At 34.9% G+C, this 16,719-nt stretch overlaps 1 protein-coding gene across 1 annotated transcript in view; it reads right to left on the reverse strand.

The window, feature by feature from the left end:
- Nucleotides 1–16,719, reverse strand: part of USP6NL (USP6 N-terminal like) — a 119,595-nt gene that overhangs the window by 2,406 nt on the left and 100,470 nt on the right. The window contains exons 10-13 of the mRNA XM_063100511.1: nucleotides 15,510–15,604; nucleotides 14,800–14,865; nucleotides 14,602–14,701; nucleotides 12,633–12,785 (exon numbers count right to left, since the gene is read on the reverse strand). Of these exons, the coding sequence (XP_062956581.1) occupies nucleotides 12,633–12,785; nucleotides 14,602–14,701; nucleotides 14,800–14,865; nucleotides 15,510–15,604 (414 nt within the window). The remainder of the gene's footprint in view (nucleotides 1–12,632; nucleotides 12,786–14,601; nucleotides 14,702–14,799; nucleotides 14,866–15,509; nucleotides 15,605–16,719) is intronic.

Genomic DNA, 16,719 nt, shown 5'->3' on the forward strand with positions numbered 1-16,719 from the left:
GGTGACCATGCAGACACGATCTGTATTTCACGTAGCTCACGGACCTGGTTATGATTTATCAACACATCATAATTTTCCTTAGGATATTTTGAAAAAAATATCCAGTGATTTTTGGGGGGGAAGGGAAGGGAGCAGAGAACGATGAGGAAACAATATCACTTAAGTAATTAAACTACCAGAAACAGGATAATTGATGTCCATCATTTGATGAGTGGGAAACTGTGGTCTATCTACACAATGGAATGCTACTTTGCTATAAAAAAGAACCAAATACTACCATTCTCAACAACATGGATGGACTCAGAGAAAATTATACTATGTGAAACAAGTCAGGCACAGAAAGAGAAATACCATATGTTCTCACTTATTTGTGGGAACTAAAAATTAATAAATAAATAAACGTACAAACAACTAAAGGGTGAGGGGAAGAAGACAGAATAACCACAAAAATTCCTTGAACAATTTAAGTCAAATGAACAGATATGATGTGGGGGGGAAGGGGTGGAGAGGAACAGGTAAAGGGTCATGAAAATCAACTACAGTGTATTTTGAGAAGTAAAAGAAAATAAAATTAAATAGAATCAGGATAATTGAGCTAAAAATAAGCTTTGTGCTCTTCTAATTCAGTGCTTTTAAAACTTTTTAAAAGTAGACTCTTTGTTTTCAAATCAAATTTCATATGAAACCCCAATATATAAAGAAAATATAAACAAAGTTGCTCTCATTACAGTGGAGGTGAAATAAGTTCTGAAATCCATAATAAACTTGGAGCAGTCTATTGCCATGTTAATATAGTAGGCCACCTTATCTATATATTCAACCTAAGAACACTTTTTTTGTATGAGTTAACCACTACTATATTATAAATACTACTAGTATTTATTCCATACAGTCATTTTTGTAGACATATACAGACATATGCCTGTACAGATGGTCCCCAACTAATCCAGCTGTGCCCCTGCAGCAGTGCCTCTTGCAGACTTAAATGCACCACTCTCTGGGCACCATGTTTTCCCTTTTTTCTAATAGTTATGTTTTTCATCAGGTTTTTACTTACTAACCTGAAAAAGGGTATCGATGATTGGCGGATATTATTATCTGATAGAATATCAACTAGCCATTGAATTAGCCAATCAGATTACTGTGTTCCACACTTAGAAAACTGTCCGAGAGTGCAGACTAAGAGAAAGCTTATAAATTTAGCTTTTCTATTTAACAGGTCTTTATATCTTTTTGATAATTTCTATTTATTGGCGTTATCTTTCTATGGTTTCAATTAGCCATGGTCCACAGTGGGTCCAAAAGTAGGTGCGTATTATTGAGATATTTTGAGTAAGACATTTTGAGAGAGAGAACAGATTCACATCACTTTTATTACAGTATATTGTTATAATTGTTCTATTTATTATTAGTTATTGTTGCAATCTCTTACTTTGCCTAATTGATAAATTAAATTTTATTTTAAATATGTATGTACAGGAAAAAGCAGTGCAGTAGTCCCTTCATATCCAGGGGGGATCAGTTCCAGGACCTCCCTCAGAAACCAAAATCTACAGATGCTCAAGTCCCTAATGTAAAATGGCATAGTATTTGCACATAACCTATGCACATCCTCCTATATACTTTAAATCATCTCTAGATTACATATAATACTTAGCAAAATGTAAGTAGTTGTTATACTGTACTGTTTAGGGAATAAGGACAAGAAAAAGTCTGTACATGTTCAGTGCAGAAGCAAATTTTTTCACAAATATTTTTGATCCACCACTGGTTGAATACATTGATGCAGAACTCACAGATATGAGGAACTGGAGGGCCAACTGTACATATAAGGTTTGGTACCATCCATGGTTTCAGGCATCCATGGAGGGTCTTAGAATGTGTCCCCCATAGATAAGGGGGACTACTGTATATTTTTTATATTGACTGGTACAAAAGCAAGTTTCAACTATGTGCAGTATAATCCCATTTATTATGAATGATATACATGTGCTCCTTGATTCACAATGGGGATAAACCCATTGTAAGTTGAGAATACCATTAAGTAGAAAATGCATTGAATACACCTGACCTAGCCTACCTGAAACACGCTCAGCACACTTACATTAGCCTACAGTTGGGCAAAATCACCTAAAACAAAACCTATTTTATAATGTGTTGAATATCTCATATAATCTCTTGAATACTGTACTGAAAGTGAAAAACAGAATGATTGTATGTGCACTTGAAGTAGGTTTCTACTGCATGAATATCACCTTTGCTCCATGGTAAAGTCGAAAAATCATAAATTGAACCATTGCAAGTTGGGGACCATCTGTACAGGCATATGTCTGTATATGTCTACAAAAATGACTATGACGAATAAATACTAGTAGTATTTATAATATAGGAGTGGTTAACTCATAAAAAAAGTGTTCTTAAGTTGAATATTATTTTTGCTTACCTACTACATTATTTTTCTACTACAAACATGTATTACTTATATAATAAAGAAGTATGAAGTTAAAAAGCACAGAATACTCTTCTATAGGTAGGATGACATAAATCTGCAGTTTTGGTGTATGACTTATAAACAATATTTTTAGCTTATTCCCAAAAGTACCATAAGACATTATCAAACACTTTAGGTTAAATACACTAGGTTGACAGCATTCTTCTGATTCACTAATTGAGCAATCTTAACAAAAAACAAATCCAGATTAATCAGCTATGGCATTCTTAATGGAGCCATGATAAGTGATCACCTTCTTTGCTTTCTAAGTGCTCAAAAATTTATTTTTAAATTTATCAACTTATTGATTCCTGCCCCAGATATCACATTTACTGGTCTGTGATTTACATTATCTAACTTTTATCCCTTTTAGAAAATGAAAATACATTTTTCTTATCTCCATTCTTCAAACACTTGTTTTGTCCCACAATTTTTCGAAGATGACCAAGGATCACAGCGATCCCACCCACAAGTTCACCTAGTCGAATGGATGTTCCAGAACACACTCGCTCAGATCAAGAAGCTGGCCTTTAAGTCACACCTTGGCCTCATTTGGTTCCAAGTTCCTCTTTTAAATGCTTATTCAAACTTTCCCACTCTAAAACCTCTTTTTACTGAAAAGAAGGGAGCAAAACATAACTGGTCAGATAGAAGTGGGTCCTATACTTCCCCTGGTTCCTCAACCCTGATCAGAGAGAGCCACTTGGCTGGCTTTCGTCACACTGTCGGGGCAGGGAAGACAGGCCAAGGATGGCAGTGAGAAGGCAGCAGATGGCTTCATAAAGGCCCAGAACAGTGAAGGGGACAGAAGAAAGAAAACTTTAGAGTGGGGGCTAGAAGGAAGAGGGTGGGCAATCAAGAGGACTAAGAAAGTTGAACCTCTTTGGGAAAACACTGCCATGGCACAGACTATCCCTATGTTGTAACATCCACAGATTTTCACTCTGAAAATCCTTTAGATACATAAAAGGCACGTATCAGTAAAGATGTAACAGGACACATAGTAAAATGTGGGATTATAGATATAAGGCATGTATTTCTCAGGAGAAGAAATTTTAAAAATTGAGAATAGACTGAGGTGGTAATTTCAGGCATGAAACAAAATGCAAAGAATGTGCCATCCATACAATTTAATTTTTCAATATAGGGGGTAAGAAAAGTACTTACCTTACACTTAACACTAGAAAACACAGGAATTTATATTCAAGAAAACACAGGAATTTCCCTAAGGAGGAGTGATTAATATTCTATGCATTTACACATCATATCAGAATTAAAGAAAAAATTTAATATATTACATTTATTGAATGGGCAAGAGGCCAAAATGCACACCGGTGAAAAAAATCTGTGACTGTTCTAAAATATCCAAAAGTAGCACCTTACAGTTTTTTCATGATAGCCCATAGTACATTTTCCTTTCCCCCCAGCAGACTATAGCCTACTTCCAGTGACTTCTCCTTGCTTTGTATTCCTTCCTGCAGTATCTCAAATAGTAACAGAATTATAAGTAAGGTGTTGACAGGATGTCCATTCCTTTCCATATAATTTAGAAGAATTAGAGTAATGATACACTGTCCATATAAACAGGTCAGAAACATATTGGTTATAAATACCCACCAATATCCACATAGGTAAGCAACTAGATGTAGCAGGGTTTGGGGGGAAAAAATTTCCATACAGACAAAAATGACATTGCATCTAATTAATTCCTAAATGATAACTTCTCATTAGAAACTAGTGTGTAAGAGGTACATGGCAAATATCTCAAATGTACAAAAAAATTGAGAGGATAGGGCCTCTTTGTCCCCATAAAGATTTCCAATGAGGATGGAAGAAGGCAGTAGAAAGGGCTGTAAAAAAGAGCCTCCTAAAATAGCAGCACTTAAAAAAACCAATTCCCCCAAATTTCAAAGCCAGGAGAGCAGTTTAGGCTAGGGGGCCACATAGCAGGGGAAGGGTGCTCACCGGTGCAGGGCCAGGCTGCAGCACTGGGGTTTGCTGAATTTCAAGCAGCATCACTCCTACTTTCCATAGTGATTTTGTGTGACAAGGGAGCATGCTGAACACAACACATGTGACCATTACATGGCTCGCGATACCAGCACCACATGTATCTTCCAGAAGTATCCGCTAACTGAAAACACCACTGGATTATGCCATATACAAGTGACTCCCATAACCGCCCTTACACCTCTGAGTAATGTGAAATTCTCAGTAATTCCACAAGGATCAATGTACGCATGCTGTTTACACTTAACAGAAAAGTCCTAAGGAGCCCTCAGGGCCACAGTGTCTGTGGAGGAAGCTGAGCCTCTCAAGAGGAGGAGGAAGGAGGAAAGAGGAAGGGTGGGAAGAAGTGAGGAGGGGAGAAAAGAGAGAGGGAGAGGGGAGGAGGCAGAGGTCAAGGTGGGCAATAATGGAGAGGACCAGGAAGAAAAGGACGGTGAGCAGAGGGCAACAAGAATGGCAAAGGCAGAGAGTGGAGGTGGCCACAGGGAGCCCATGAGCAGGGCTGTAACTCTCATGTCTGTGAGTGGAGGTGGCTTGGGGGCAGGCTGTAACTTTCACGTCTGTGGGAACTCACTCATGTTTTACAAAAACTGGACAGGACAGAGGGCTCTCAGCTCCAACAGCAGTAGCAAAACTCAAGGACTCGCTCTGTGCCCACATGATCTGGAATTATGAAATTAAGAGGAAAAATCTCCTTGCCTTCATTATAAAGACAATTCCATTTGGAAGATTATTCAGCTTTCACTGAACTGAGGAAGGATATACTGTGTAGACCCTCTTAGAAGTACAAATGCCGTCACCAGTAATATTTTCACATTCTCTACTTTTCCCATAAAAGTAGATCCAAACAAAGCATTAAACATTTTGATACAATCTCTTTTTAGAGCTATCTCAACCTAGTTGAACTACCACATGGACATGCACACATACACACACATGTGCACACACACACACACACACATGCACGCACACAAAAACTGCAACACTCAGTCTTTGCTGGGTTTGAACACCTCCTTTCACCCCTAAGCAACTGTCACTAAAATAGTCAAGCAAAACTGATGTCAAAACAGCCATTTCCAGGCAATAAAGTATTAATATGAACTATCCATGCTTTCATTCTGGGCCTCTTTTCAATAGACATAATCACATTTTTGCTCACTCCACTATAGCTTCATGCCTAAAATTTTATTTTCCCCTTCTTCCCCCTGAAAACAAGAGTCCAATTACTGCCCTACTCTTTAAAGGGTAAGGAAGCACCACGATTCCTACCAGATATCACAGGAGATGCTTTTGAGAAAATACCACATTAATGACATTTTTCACCAGTGTTCTGTCACATAAGTGGTGAGTATTTTTGTCAGTACTGACAATGAGAATAATCTGACCCTAAAAGAGAAATATATCTTGATACATTTTAGAATAAAAGTAAACATGTTTATTAGTTTTTTTCTTAACATTTTTTTCTTAAAAAAAAAAAAATCCAGTAAAAGAACACTCTAACCTTCCCTGAAAAGATAAAAGAGAGAGACCCCCAAAAGGCCTTTAGGTTTCTCCATCTGGGATTGTACTCAGGGCTCTGTCACCACCCAGTGGATGCCACTCTCAACTACAGGACTTGCAGATAAACTGCCTTGGAGGCATTAGCAGCTTTCTGCACCCAACAAGAGACATAATTACAGCAAAGTGTTCTGAGTGCTCTCTCCCATCAGCATCGTTCTACTTTTAAATTTCAGCAACAGAATATATGCACTCTGACTGTTACAGTTTTCAGTAAGAAATGGTGGGGGACTGCTGTCATGAAAATTATTCTACTATTCTGGGAAGAGTTATCTTATCCCTTTCCAGATCAGACATTAAGTCCAATAGAGTTTTAAAATATTCTCACCAAATTACTGATTTCAAAGATATATCTGAAAACTCAGATGACTTTATTTCTGTTGAATGTGCCATTAGTCAGAAGAATACACAATTTGAATATTATTATAACCTTCAATATGGTGACTAAAAGAAATACAGTTTGCTTTCTAAATTATAGCTACAAAATTTTTTAAAAGTTCAAAAAAACTGTAGTTAGGCTTATAGGCTTCACTTTCTTCCAGCAGATTAAACTTGAAAGATAGGGGAAGCAGAGAGGAAACAATTATTTAAACACAGTTCTCACTATAAACATATTTAATGCCACATTAATTCAATTCATTTGTGAAATAATTTAATTTTTACAACCTGAACTTTGTGTTTCCTAGAGTTTCAATTCACACATATGCAAAAACTGTAGAGTATAACAGCAGTTTACATTATAAAAACAGAAGTGAAAACCCACTCAAATCTTCAAAAAGTGAAACAGTTTTTGAAACTAACACATAATAAAATTGACTTGTTTGTGTTTGTATGCGTGCAATCAGGGTATAGAACAGTCTCGTCACCCCAAAAAACTGCCTCGTGCTAATCTTTTGTACACAGTAGGCTTTTATCATCTAAAAGATATATTAGAACTTCATTTACTCATTAAAAATATCGTTTGCATGTCTACTACAAGGCAGGCACTGTATTAGGTGCTGGAGATGCAGAGATGCTGTCCTCAGGAATTTACTCTGCCTAATAAGGACATACAAGCACCAGAAGTGTGAGGACAGAAACGTGCAGGGGGAAGATTCAGGCACAAAATACAGCGGATCAAATTCCATGGGTTTGGGGAGGCTAGGGACTGGCTGAGCAGTCTTCAGGAAGGTGGTAATGCTTAAGCCAAGTCGTGAAAACTAAGCAGAATGGATGAGGACAGAGGTATTTGCAGAACTATTAGGGGCATTTTGGAGAAAAAGCATATTCAAAAGCAAATTAATTACTTTAAATAGTAGTAGCCAGTTTGGTATAATGTTCAGCACTGGCTTTGGAGTCAGGCCTGGGGTCAATCAAGAGACTTTTATCACTTATATTTTTATGACCTTGGGCAGGGACTTAACTAGGAAGCCCAAGTTTCCTCATCTATAAGCTACTACTAATAATAATACTGATTGCAGAATAATCATGAAAACTATTTAAAATTAAAATAAATGCCAGTTAATGTAAGAATTATGGCCCTGCCAAACAAGAAACAAACAAAAAAAAAGAACACAGGATTCCATCAGGTTCAAAGATCTCTAAAAGTAAAAGGGAAAGGTAAAATACTGAAGAAATGCAAAATCCTACCCTCCTGGGTGAAAAGATGCAGACTTCCTTGAGGAGAAGGAAGGGGCAGGTAGTGCGCAACTAGAATCCAAGGTACCTGAACTACTGTGAAAAAACTATCCAACAGGCACTGACCTCTCAATGATAAAAAGCGGTGAGGCCTGACAGGGTCTTAGCTAATATTTCAACTGACTGAGAAAACACCCCTAAAATTTGTCTGAAAAAACATCTTTTAATTCCTGAAGATCTAGAATTAAGTATGGAAAAGTTTAAGAGAATCAAACACATGTATTTTTTTTGCAATAAGGAATCTGCTTGTATTTAGTATTTTATGTATTTTAATATATTTATATTTAAGAGAATTTGGCCAGGTTGGCCTTTTCACACCAATTTAAAATAAGTAAATGAGTCGTTGACTTGAACTTTTGATTTTAAACTTTTCATTGTTTACTTTATTTGTTCTTTCTCCCGCTCCTTGATTAAATTATCCAGAATTTAGTCTTCCTTAATTGGCTTGTACCAAGAATCAGCTCTTAAATTTATCAACTCTGATTTTTCTAGTTTATCTCCTTTTTTCCATAAGGTTGAATGCTTAATTCTTTTATTTCATATTAGGGGGTAATTTTTAACATAAATGTTAAAAGGCACGAATTTTCTGTCACTGTATCCACTGTTTTTTTGACATGTAGTATTTTTATCATTGCTATATTTTACACTGCCTACAGTTTAAGTTTTCAATTTTTTACTGCCTGAATTTGAGGGTGTTTTGTGGGCTTTTTTTTTTTAGGGTTTGGCATCTTTTTTTAAACTTTGCTTATGAAAAATCAAAAATATAGAAAAATTACAAATGAACACCCATATACCCGTGTGATAGTTTTAACTATTAACATAGATGACTACAGATATAAAGATAAAAGAACCATAAGAGATTACTTTGCAAAGCCTTACGCAAATACATTAGTACAACTTTCTAGGAAAATATAAATGACCACATTGACCTTAGAAGATAAAAACAAAAAACAAACAAAAATACAATAACCAATAACCAGAAAGGAATAAAGTTATCAGAGTAACTCTCCCCAAAACAATTACTTCAGATTAAAACAGTTTCACAAGTATATTTCCGAACCATTAAGGAATAATTTTAATTCTATGTACAATTTTCTAGAACACAAAAAAAGAAAAGCTCCCAAATTATGAAGCCAGCATAACTTGACAATACACAGATATTTTAGTTAACTGCAATGAAATCTCACTTAGAAATAACAATTAAAAACGTTAAGTAATTTATTAGTGAGTATAAAACAGCAGTAGGATAAAGGAATAATTTATCACAACCAAGTGAAGTTTATCCAAGAAATGCAACAATGGCTCACCATTGGGAAACATGTAAACAAAATTCACCATATGAAAAGTTTCTAAAAAGAAAAAATAATTGTCTTGTTTGTGCTCAAAAGGCATTTCAAAAAATTGAACATCCTCTTCAATTTAACATTCAGAAAAACAGTAATAGTTGGATACTTTCTTGAGATGAAAAAGGAATAAGAAGCATGAATATTAAAAAGAGGAAAAAATTACTATTATTTGTTGAAGATATGATATCTAAAATAATCAACCAAATATATTAGCTACAAAAACAACATAAAAAATGTACCCCAAATTTTCATAATCACTAGAAAAAAAGTGGAAGAAAATACTCAACTTAATAGCAGTAAAAAAGATAAAATTATCCCCCCTGGGAGTCAGGGGCCCCCAGCCTTGACTCTGCCTGTGCTGTCCTCTGTGGGGCCCCTACTTAGCAGCTCTATGACCACCCCAGTGGTGACCTCCACATGCATAGGGACTTCAGTGAGCTGGTAAAACTGCAATATGCCTGGAGTCAGCCTGGAGTCAGCGGATGACTCTCTGATGAAGGCAGGTTTTACCATAAGTAGGGGTTGGAGTGGGTAGATAAGAAATGCGTGACAGTCATATGAAGAAAACAAACTCTACTGAGGGCTACTAAACTCAAGCAACTGAAAGTAAAACCTTCCACTTAGAAAAACCCAATTTTTAAAATAACAATTTTCTCTCAAAAATCTTAAATTCAATGCAATCTCAATACTACTAAAATACTACTAGATTCTTGTCTGTAACTTGACAAAATAATACAAACTAATGAGGGGAAATCAGCTTTAACAGAGATTAACTGTTCATAACTGGAAAAGTAGAGATCAATGGAACAGAATACGATGCCAAGACGTAATTTAATAGATTCAGTTAATCCACACGGTTAGCTGTTTGGAAGAGAAGCAAAGCTGAGTGCTTATCCCATAAACAAAAAGTAATTCTAGATGAGCTAAAGATTTAATCACACTCAATTATACCTCAATAAAACTGTTTAAAAAACAGATTTAAGAATAAAAAAATAAAAATATAAAAGTTATAAGAGAAACATGGGTAATTTAAAAAAACTTCATTCAGCATGTGCAAAATTCTTTACACAAGACACAAAAGCAAGAAGCCATAAGGGGAAAAACTGTATGGAAAGTATCTCTAACACATACAATATGGGGGGGGAAGAAGATACAACAACAACAATTACTTGAAGTTGATACGACAAGCAAACAGAAAGGACATTGTTGGGGGGGGGGAGGGAGGGAGGTTTTGGTGATGGGGAGCAATAATCAGCCACAATGTATATCGACAAAATAAAATTAAAAAAAAAAAAAAAAAACACATACAATAAATGGTCAATCTCCTTAATGTACCACAAACTTTATGAAGAGACTAAAGAAAAGTGGGCAGAGAATGAACAGGGAACTTCACGGAAAAAGAAGTAAAAATGCCCAATAGATATGTATATAAGAAAAATACTTCCCTTAAAATTAAGGAAATGAAAATCAAAACAACAATGAAATACTCTACCAGCAAAAATAAATAAATAAAAATTTAATAATACCATGTATCTGTGTGGATCTAAAAAGCAGGCGCTGTCATACATCACTGTCAGGAGGATAAACTGATGTAGTTTGCAAGGAGCCAAAAGGAAGTACTTATTCATATGTGTTTAAAAGGATAGATGTGACACGAAAATTTCTTGCTATGATGTTCATTTAGTTATCTTAATGTCCCATATCTAGTTCACAATAATTTAACAAGGACAACAAATGGCAGGCCAAGGGGCAAAAAGTCCTGAGAGTGAATGTTGCAGGAGCAGAAAAATAGATGAAGGACAGACTGTTGTGCTAGAAAATCCAGAGCCACCTTGTCACATCCTACCTTAACTGCCAGTACGATCAGAGCAAAAGGTAGCCAGTGTTTCTGGTATTATCTATCTACCTTTCTCCTGTATCTCCGGCCCCTTTTTCCATCCCCATTCTATCATTTCATAGTAAAAAGATCTTACAAACTACTACTGCTAAGGTTCCTCATCTATAAGGTGAAGATGAGCACTTTTCTTAGAGATATCTTTAGGGATTAAATGAGGGAGTGCCTGTAGTATGTGGTACATAGAAAGCATTCAGTCAGTACTGGCTGCCAGCTTGATGCTAAATCCCCATCATCACATTCTATTACACAGGTTTTGAATTTTAATCTCTTGTTCAAATAGTTCTATAATATATATTTTTTCCATATGTGTCTTATTACTAAAACTTGCCTTCAACTCTTTTCAAAAGTATGCAAGATATTTAAAAATAAATGTTAAAGTAGCAAGAGTATAGTAATTGCTGCTCCAAATGCATTTCCTGATACAGGAAAGAACTGGTAGAAAACAAACATTACTATGCTGAACAAGAGAGGGTTGACCTCACTTAGCAAAGGTGATGCTTTCACCAGGCCTATGCCTACACTCAGTTACTGCTGTGAGCGTTTGTTTTCTAGTGAATCCTGATGACCCCAAACAAACCTCAGAGAAGCACTCATTAGACCCCTCTCAGTTAAATAAGTAAAAGCAGAGCATCTTGGTTTTTACCAAAGGAAAAACTATGTTTTCCACGAATGTGCTTCTGCCTGACCTCTGTACAGATATGTCTAAGATGACACATTGACTGGGAAATACCAAACTCACCTCTACCTGAGGGCATAAAAAATTTTAAAAGTCAGTTATTTATCTCACCCATGACCTTCCACTTCCCTAACCTCTTATCACACCCATCCACTGAAAAAAGGTAAGAAAGGAAAAGACAAACATAACTTCTTCTCTGGATAGCATACATCTGTCTACGCTCCCCTTCTCCTCTCATCGTCCACCGCCCTTCCTGATCCTCCCCCACTGATTCTGTGTCTTGCTCTATCACTGCCCGATTCACACTCTGTTTGTTATCATTTGTGTGAATTCTGTCTCTCCTGTGTGCACCCCGAGAGCAAGAAACACTCTTTCTCTTCAGTTTTTAAACCCCCAGCACAGCACGTAGCAGAAAAACTAATAGTAGGTGCTGACAAATGTTTTGAAATAAGTGAATAAAGCGTATTATCTACACTGTAACATACTGTAAAGAACCCTGGATTAGCAGTCAGCAAAACTGGACTCTAGTCTCAGCAATGCTATTTGGTAGTTCTGTAGCGTCATAGTTAAGAATCTAAGTATCAGTTTCATCATCTATAAAACGGAGTTTTAATTTTCTCTATGATGGTATATGGTTCATAAAATGAGATGATGAAAGAAAGTAAAGAGTGTTTACTGTTATTCGAGTTTAAAACACCATTGTTTTAAACTTCTGTTGAACAATATTATTTGTCAATCAAATTTCTAAATTTAAGTAGAAATAGAACAGTTATTCTATTAGGAGATGCAATTTAATATGTTTACTTGCTTTTTCTTAGAATAAGAAAAAAGCTTTAAGCAGCTGGTAAGACACTGATTTATATTATGTCATCACAAATATAACATTTATGCTTTGAAAAAGAAATGGCCCATGTTAATCATGCCATGTCTTCCAATCTTAATTATAATTTAGATATGAAATGTTGGGGTATTTCTTACCAGGTTCTGGAAGGTCTAATTTTGCCCGTTTTAGTTCTGTCATAGAAATCTGTAGTTGTTCTATTACAAAATCATCTTCAAAGAAAAAATCTTTTGCCAGCGTCTCCTGAAGAAATTCTACAAGTTCTTCCATAGACAATTTCATTAGATGCTCTAAGAAAGGATGAGAGAAATAAAAAGATCAAGTCAGCTACTATAGGTTCCAAATATATTCTATTCAGGTGTAGTCCTTTTTTAAAAAGGGCAATAAAAAAGGGGGATATATACAACATATATGGCATTGTAAATATCATTAAAACTCAGTAAGACAAAAATATTTTCTGTCATTAAAGCAGTCACAGAGAAAAGCAGGTCATGCTTCTGTGGAAAGTCGGGGGAGGAGAATACTACCAAATACTTTCTCATTGATTTAAGAATAACCATACCTAGGCATTAATATCAACCGAGAGCAAGAGTTTCTTAGAGATGAAAGACATGGGAAGACCATCCAGGATGACATGAGGCTTTTCTGACTGATACAGAGGCTTTGACTGTCATAGGCAAACCCACTTTTAAGTCTATATATATATACTGCTGTTTCAGAATTTCCCCCGAAATATGGATTATTAATTTTATTTGTGAGATTTATTTCTACTTATGAAATTAGTTTTATTGAAAAAAAATTCAAACTGCAGACACAAAGCAGGGGGGAGGGAGAAGAGGGGGAGGAGGAGGAGAAAGAGAAAGAGACTTCACATGGTTATATAACAGAATCCTGAGTCTTCTAAGACAATTCACTGTCAATTGTTCTGTTTTAGTGTTGCAGTCTGTGTGTTGGGGAAACAAGGATTAAGTGTAAGGGAAATGAACCACAACACTTCTGAATCCTTTTCTCAAAAAGGATAAACAATACAAAGGTGCTTTCAAAGGGAGTTTTCATTCCTATCTAAAGTATGGTTAATCTGGCACTCAAGTCCAAGCTTTGAAGTAAGCAACCAAACAATCGTACATGAAAGTACCTAAGTGTACTTAGAACACCCCCATGCACAGCAGAGAAAAACTACAAATGTGACCCCATCACTCAATTAACTTATAATTTAGTTGGGAAGTGGAAGAGATCATTCAAAATAACATGAGAGTACAGTACACCAGGAATATGAAACTATGTGGTATGACCTAGATTAGAAGTACTGTATGAAGTTCTAAAGCTTTCAGTGATTCTATTCTCTGCACAGCTACAAGAGGAGCCACATAATTTTTAAGGTTGAATTGAGACTTTAAAGATGAAAAGCGTTCTTCATATTCATGAAGAAAAACTCTCATTTCTTGATTTGAAAGTAAGGTATACCTACCAAATTCACAGAGCCCTTGAAATACTGCAACTGAAGATAGGAAAGTCTTCAGTTTTTTTTAAAAAAATACCAACAACCTTGCTGCATTTATGCAACTATTGACAACAACTGTACTTGCCCCAGAGGCCACAATTTAGTCAAGTCACATGCATCTGAAAGTTTCCCATCCACAGCGTGGAGCTGGATGCTTTTTTCCCCAGATGAAGGAAACTAATAGAAAAGGTTCTCGCTAGTTCTTTTAACTAAGAGACCTGGTTTCTTTGGTCTTTCTGATCTCCTATCACAGACTTGAGGATTCATGATGAAAAGAACAAGGAGTCCCAGTAGAAACAAATACTTAATAAGAATAATATTATTAATGAAACCAACAAACTGCAGTCTACTGCTTAAGTGTGAAAATGAAACTGATATAAAGAGAAAAGGATCAAAGAACTTTGCAATGTATTAAGGTTCTAGTCATGAGAAAGAACCAATGAAAATAAATCATCAATTAAAGATAATTTCTCTACTGATTTTCAAGAACTGTTTTTAAACCACTACTTAAAGACAACGAATTTGAAGTAGCGTGGGAAATGAGAAATCAGAGTTAAAATAAGACTTGATTTTCATATAGTCTTTATAGTTAAACATTTTCTTACTTTTGTGTAATTTTAAGATTGTGTAAGACATAGCAGTAAGAACTCGTTCTCCTTCAAAGATGTAGATATCCCATATTCTGAGGTTTAGTGTAAAGGGAGTCTATAATTACAAGCAAAACAAAACAGAAATAAGGTTAACAGTTTCCTCTCACCTTAGATTTATAAGTTTATGATTGAGTTTTGTAAATAAATACTCACACGATCAAGAAAACATTGAAAAAACCATTTCATTGTGTAAAAACTTGTGTAGATTTCTTGAGAATCCTGAAAAAACAAAGATCTCACAATTTCTGGATTGTAGCAAATAAAAGATGACAATATACAACTACAAGTCGGGAAGGCTGTTGGAGGTAGCTGTCAAAGCTAAACATAAAAACATCTCGTTATGAATCTTTTTCATGCCTTTTTCTCTATTATTACTTTTTCTCCCAAAATTTTACTTCTCAGAACCATCCCAAGAATAAATTCCTCTTATGATATGATTATAATAAATTTAGATTCCTTTTAATATGTTTTATAGTGAACTATCTTTGTTTTATTAAACTACTGTGTTTTAAAGTATAACATTATACAGTTCACTAAAAATGAGTTTGTATGACCCTTAAAATACTTTTTGTACAATAAAAAACCTCCAAAATAACTGAGAAATCACGTATCTTTAAAAGCTGTATTGTTTGTATTTATCAATTTCAAAGAAGTTTGAATCTATGAAATTAGGGCTGCAATAATCCATCAATATTAAATTTTACAAATCTCATGTTCTTTGAACAAATGGGAGTTATAACTGCATACTAAATAAAATAGATGACACCATAAATTGTAAGATAATTAGGATCAAAGACTGAATTTAATTATTCCAGCTTTATTCTTGGTATAGGCAGGTGTAAATCAGTGTCACATCCACCTACCAAGTGTTGCTTCAGCTTGGACAGAAATTTATTCAGTATTTTTTCATGATGTTCTTGAAACCTCAAGAGTTTAGGAAAACCTTGGACAAAAAAGCCTAGAATACAAACATACAAACAATACTTCATAAACAATACCAACAAAACCCCTCAATTTAAAAATGCAACATATTCTTTCATTTGTAACTGTCAAAAATAAAAAGAAACATCTAATAGTTAACAAAATATTTTTCCTCCCCACCAAGGAAATAATTGTATATAATCTTTGGGTAATGGAACTTTTGGCCTGTATTTGTTTGCTAAAGATCTCCTATAACCTTATAAAAATATTAAAGAGGACAATATTTCTGAATTAAAAGGGAAACTAAGATGCTAAGAAAAAACAGAAACTAAAGCCATTTTTCAAGATCATTCTAACCTTGACTACTTATCATTTTGTCTTATTATTAACACATTACATAACAAATATTTCATTACTTTTTTCAGATTCACTCTAACAATTTCATTGGTATCATGTTTTCAAATTTTTTTTTTAACCACTTTTTAACCCTTTCTATAATTATATTTAACGTCAGCTAAAACGTACAGGTACTATACGATCAATATTATATCAAAAAATCATATTTTCTATCAACTGATTATACAATATAATCTATAAGATTTCCAGGAGATAACTAATTATAAATGATAAGTTAGTATTCAGTTTGTGTATTTAACTCATTGAACTTTACACGTATTTGTATTCCTGAGTTTCCTTTCAGATATTTTACATAATACATTAAAAAGGACATATACTAAATGGACCTTACGATTTCTCCATATTAGTATTTTACAGCCTGGGTTCTTAAAACAACTTTGAAAGATGTTAATAGATGTCCTATGCTTTTAACAGAGAATCCAGGGGAAGTGTAACATTCTAACCTTGATACACACACACACATGCCCTTCTTGTATATTCATAACGCATATTAGCTTATTAATGTTCCTAAGATGTCTTTTAGATTTAACGAAACTTACTATTTTGTTTAACACTCAGTCTCCCAGACTTACTTGATCTCAGAATCCATTTTTCCCCACAGATTTTCTGTTTTCAAAAAATGAAACTATGTTCCTCCAAGAACCCGAAGAACACACTATTGGAAAACACTGCTTTACAATCTATAGGCCAGAACTATTTCTTCACTCATTCTCGGTTTTCTAAGGTGTGTGTAAA

Source organism: Cynocephalus volans, chromosome 6 (assembly GCF_027409185.1).
Source record: "Cynocephalus volans isolate mCynVol1 chromosome 6, mCynVol1.pri, whole genome shotgun sequence".
In the NCBI taxonomy this organism is placed as follows: Eukaryota; Metazoa; Chordata; class Mammalia; order Dermoptera; family Cynocephalidae; genus Cynocephalus; species Cynocephalus volans.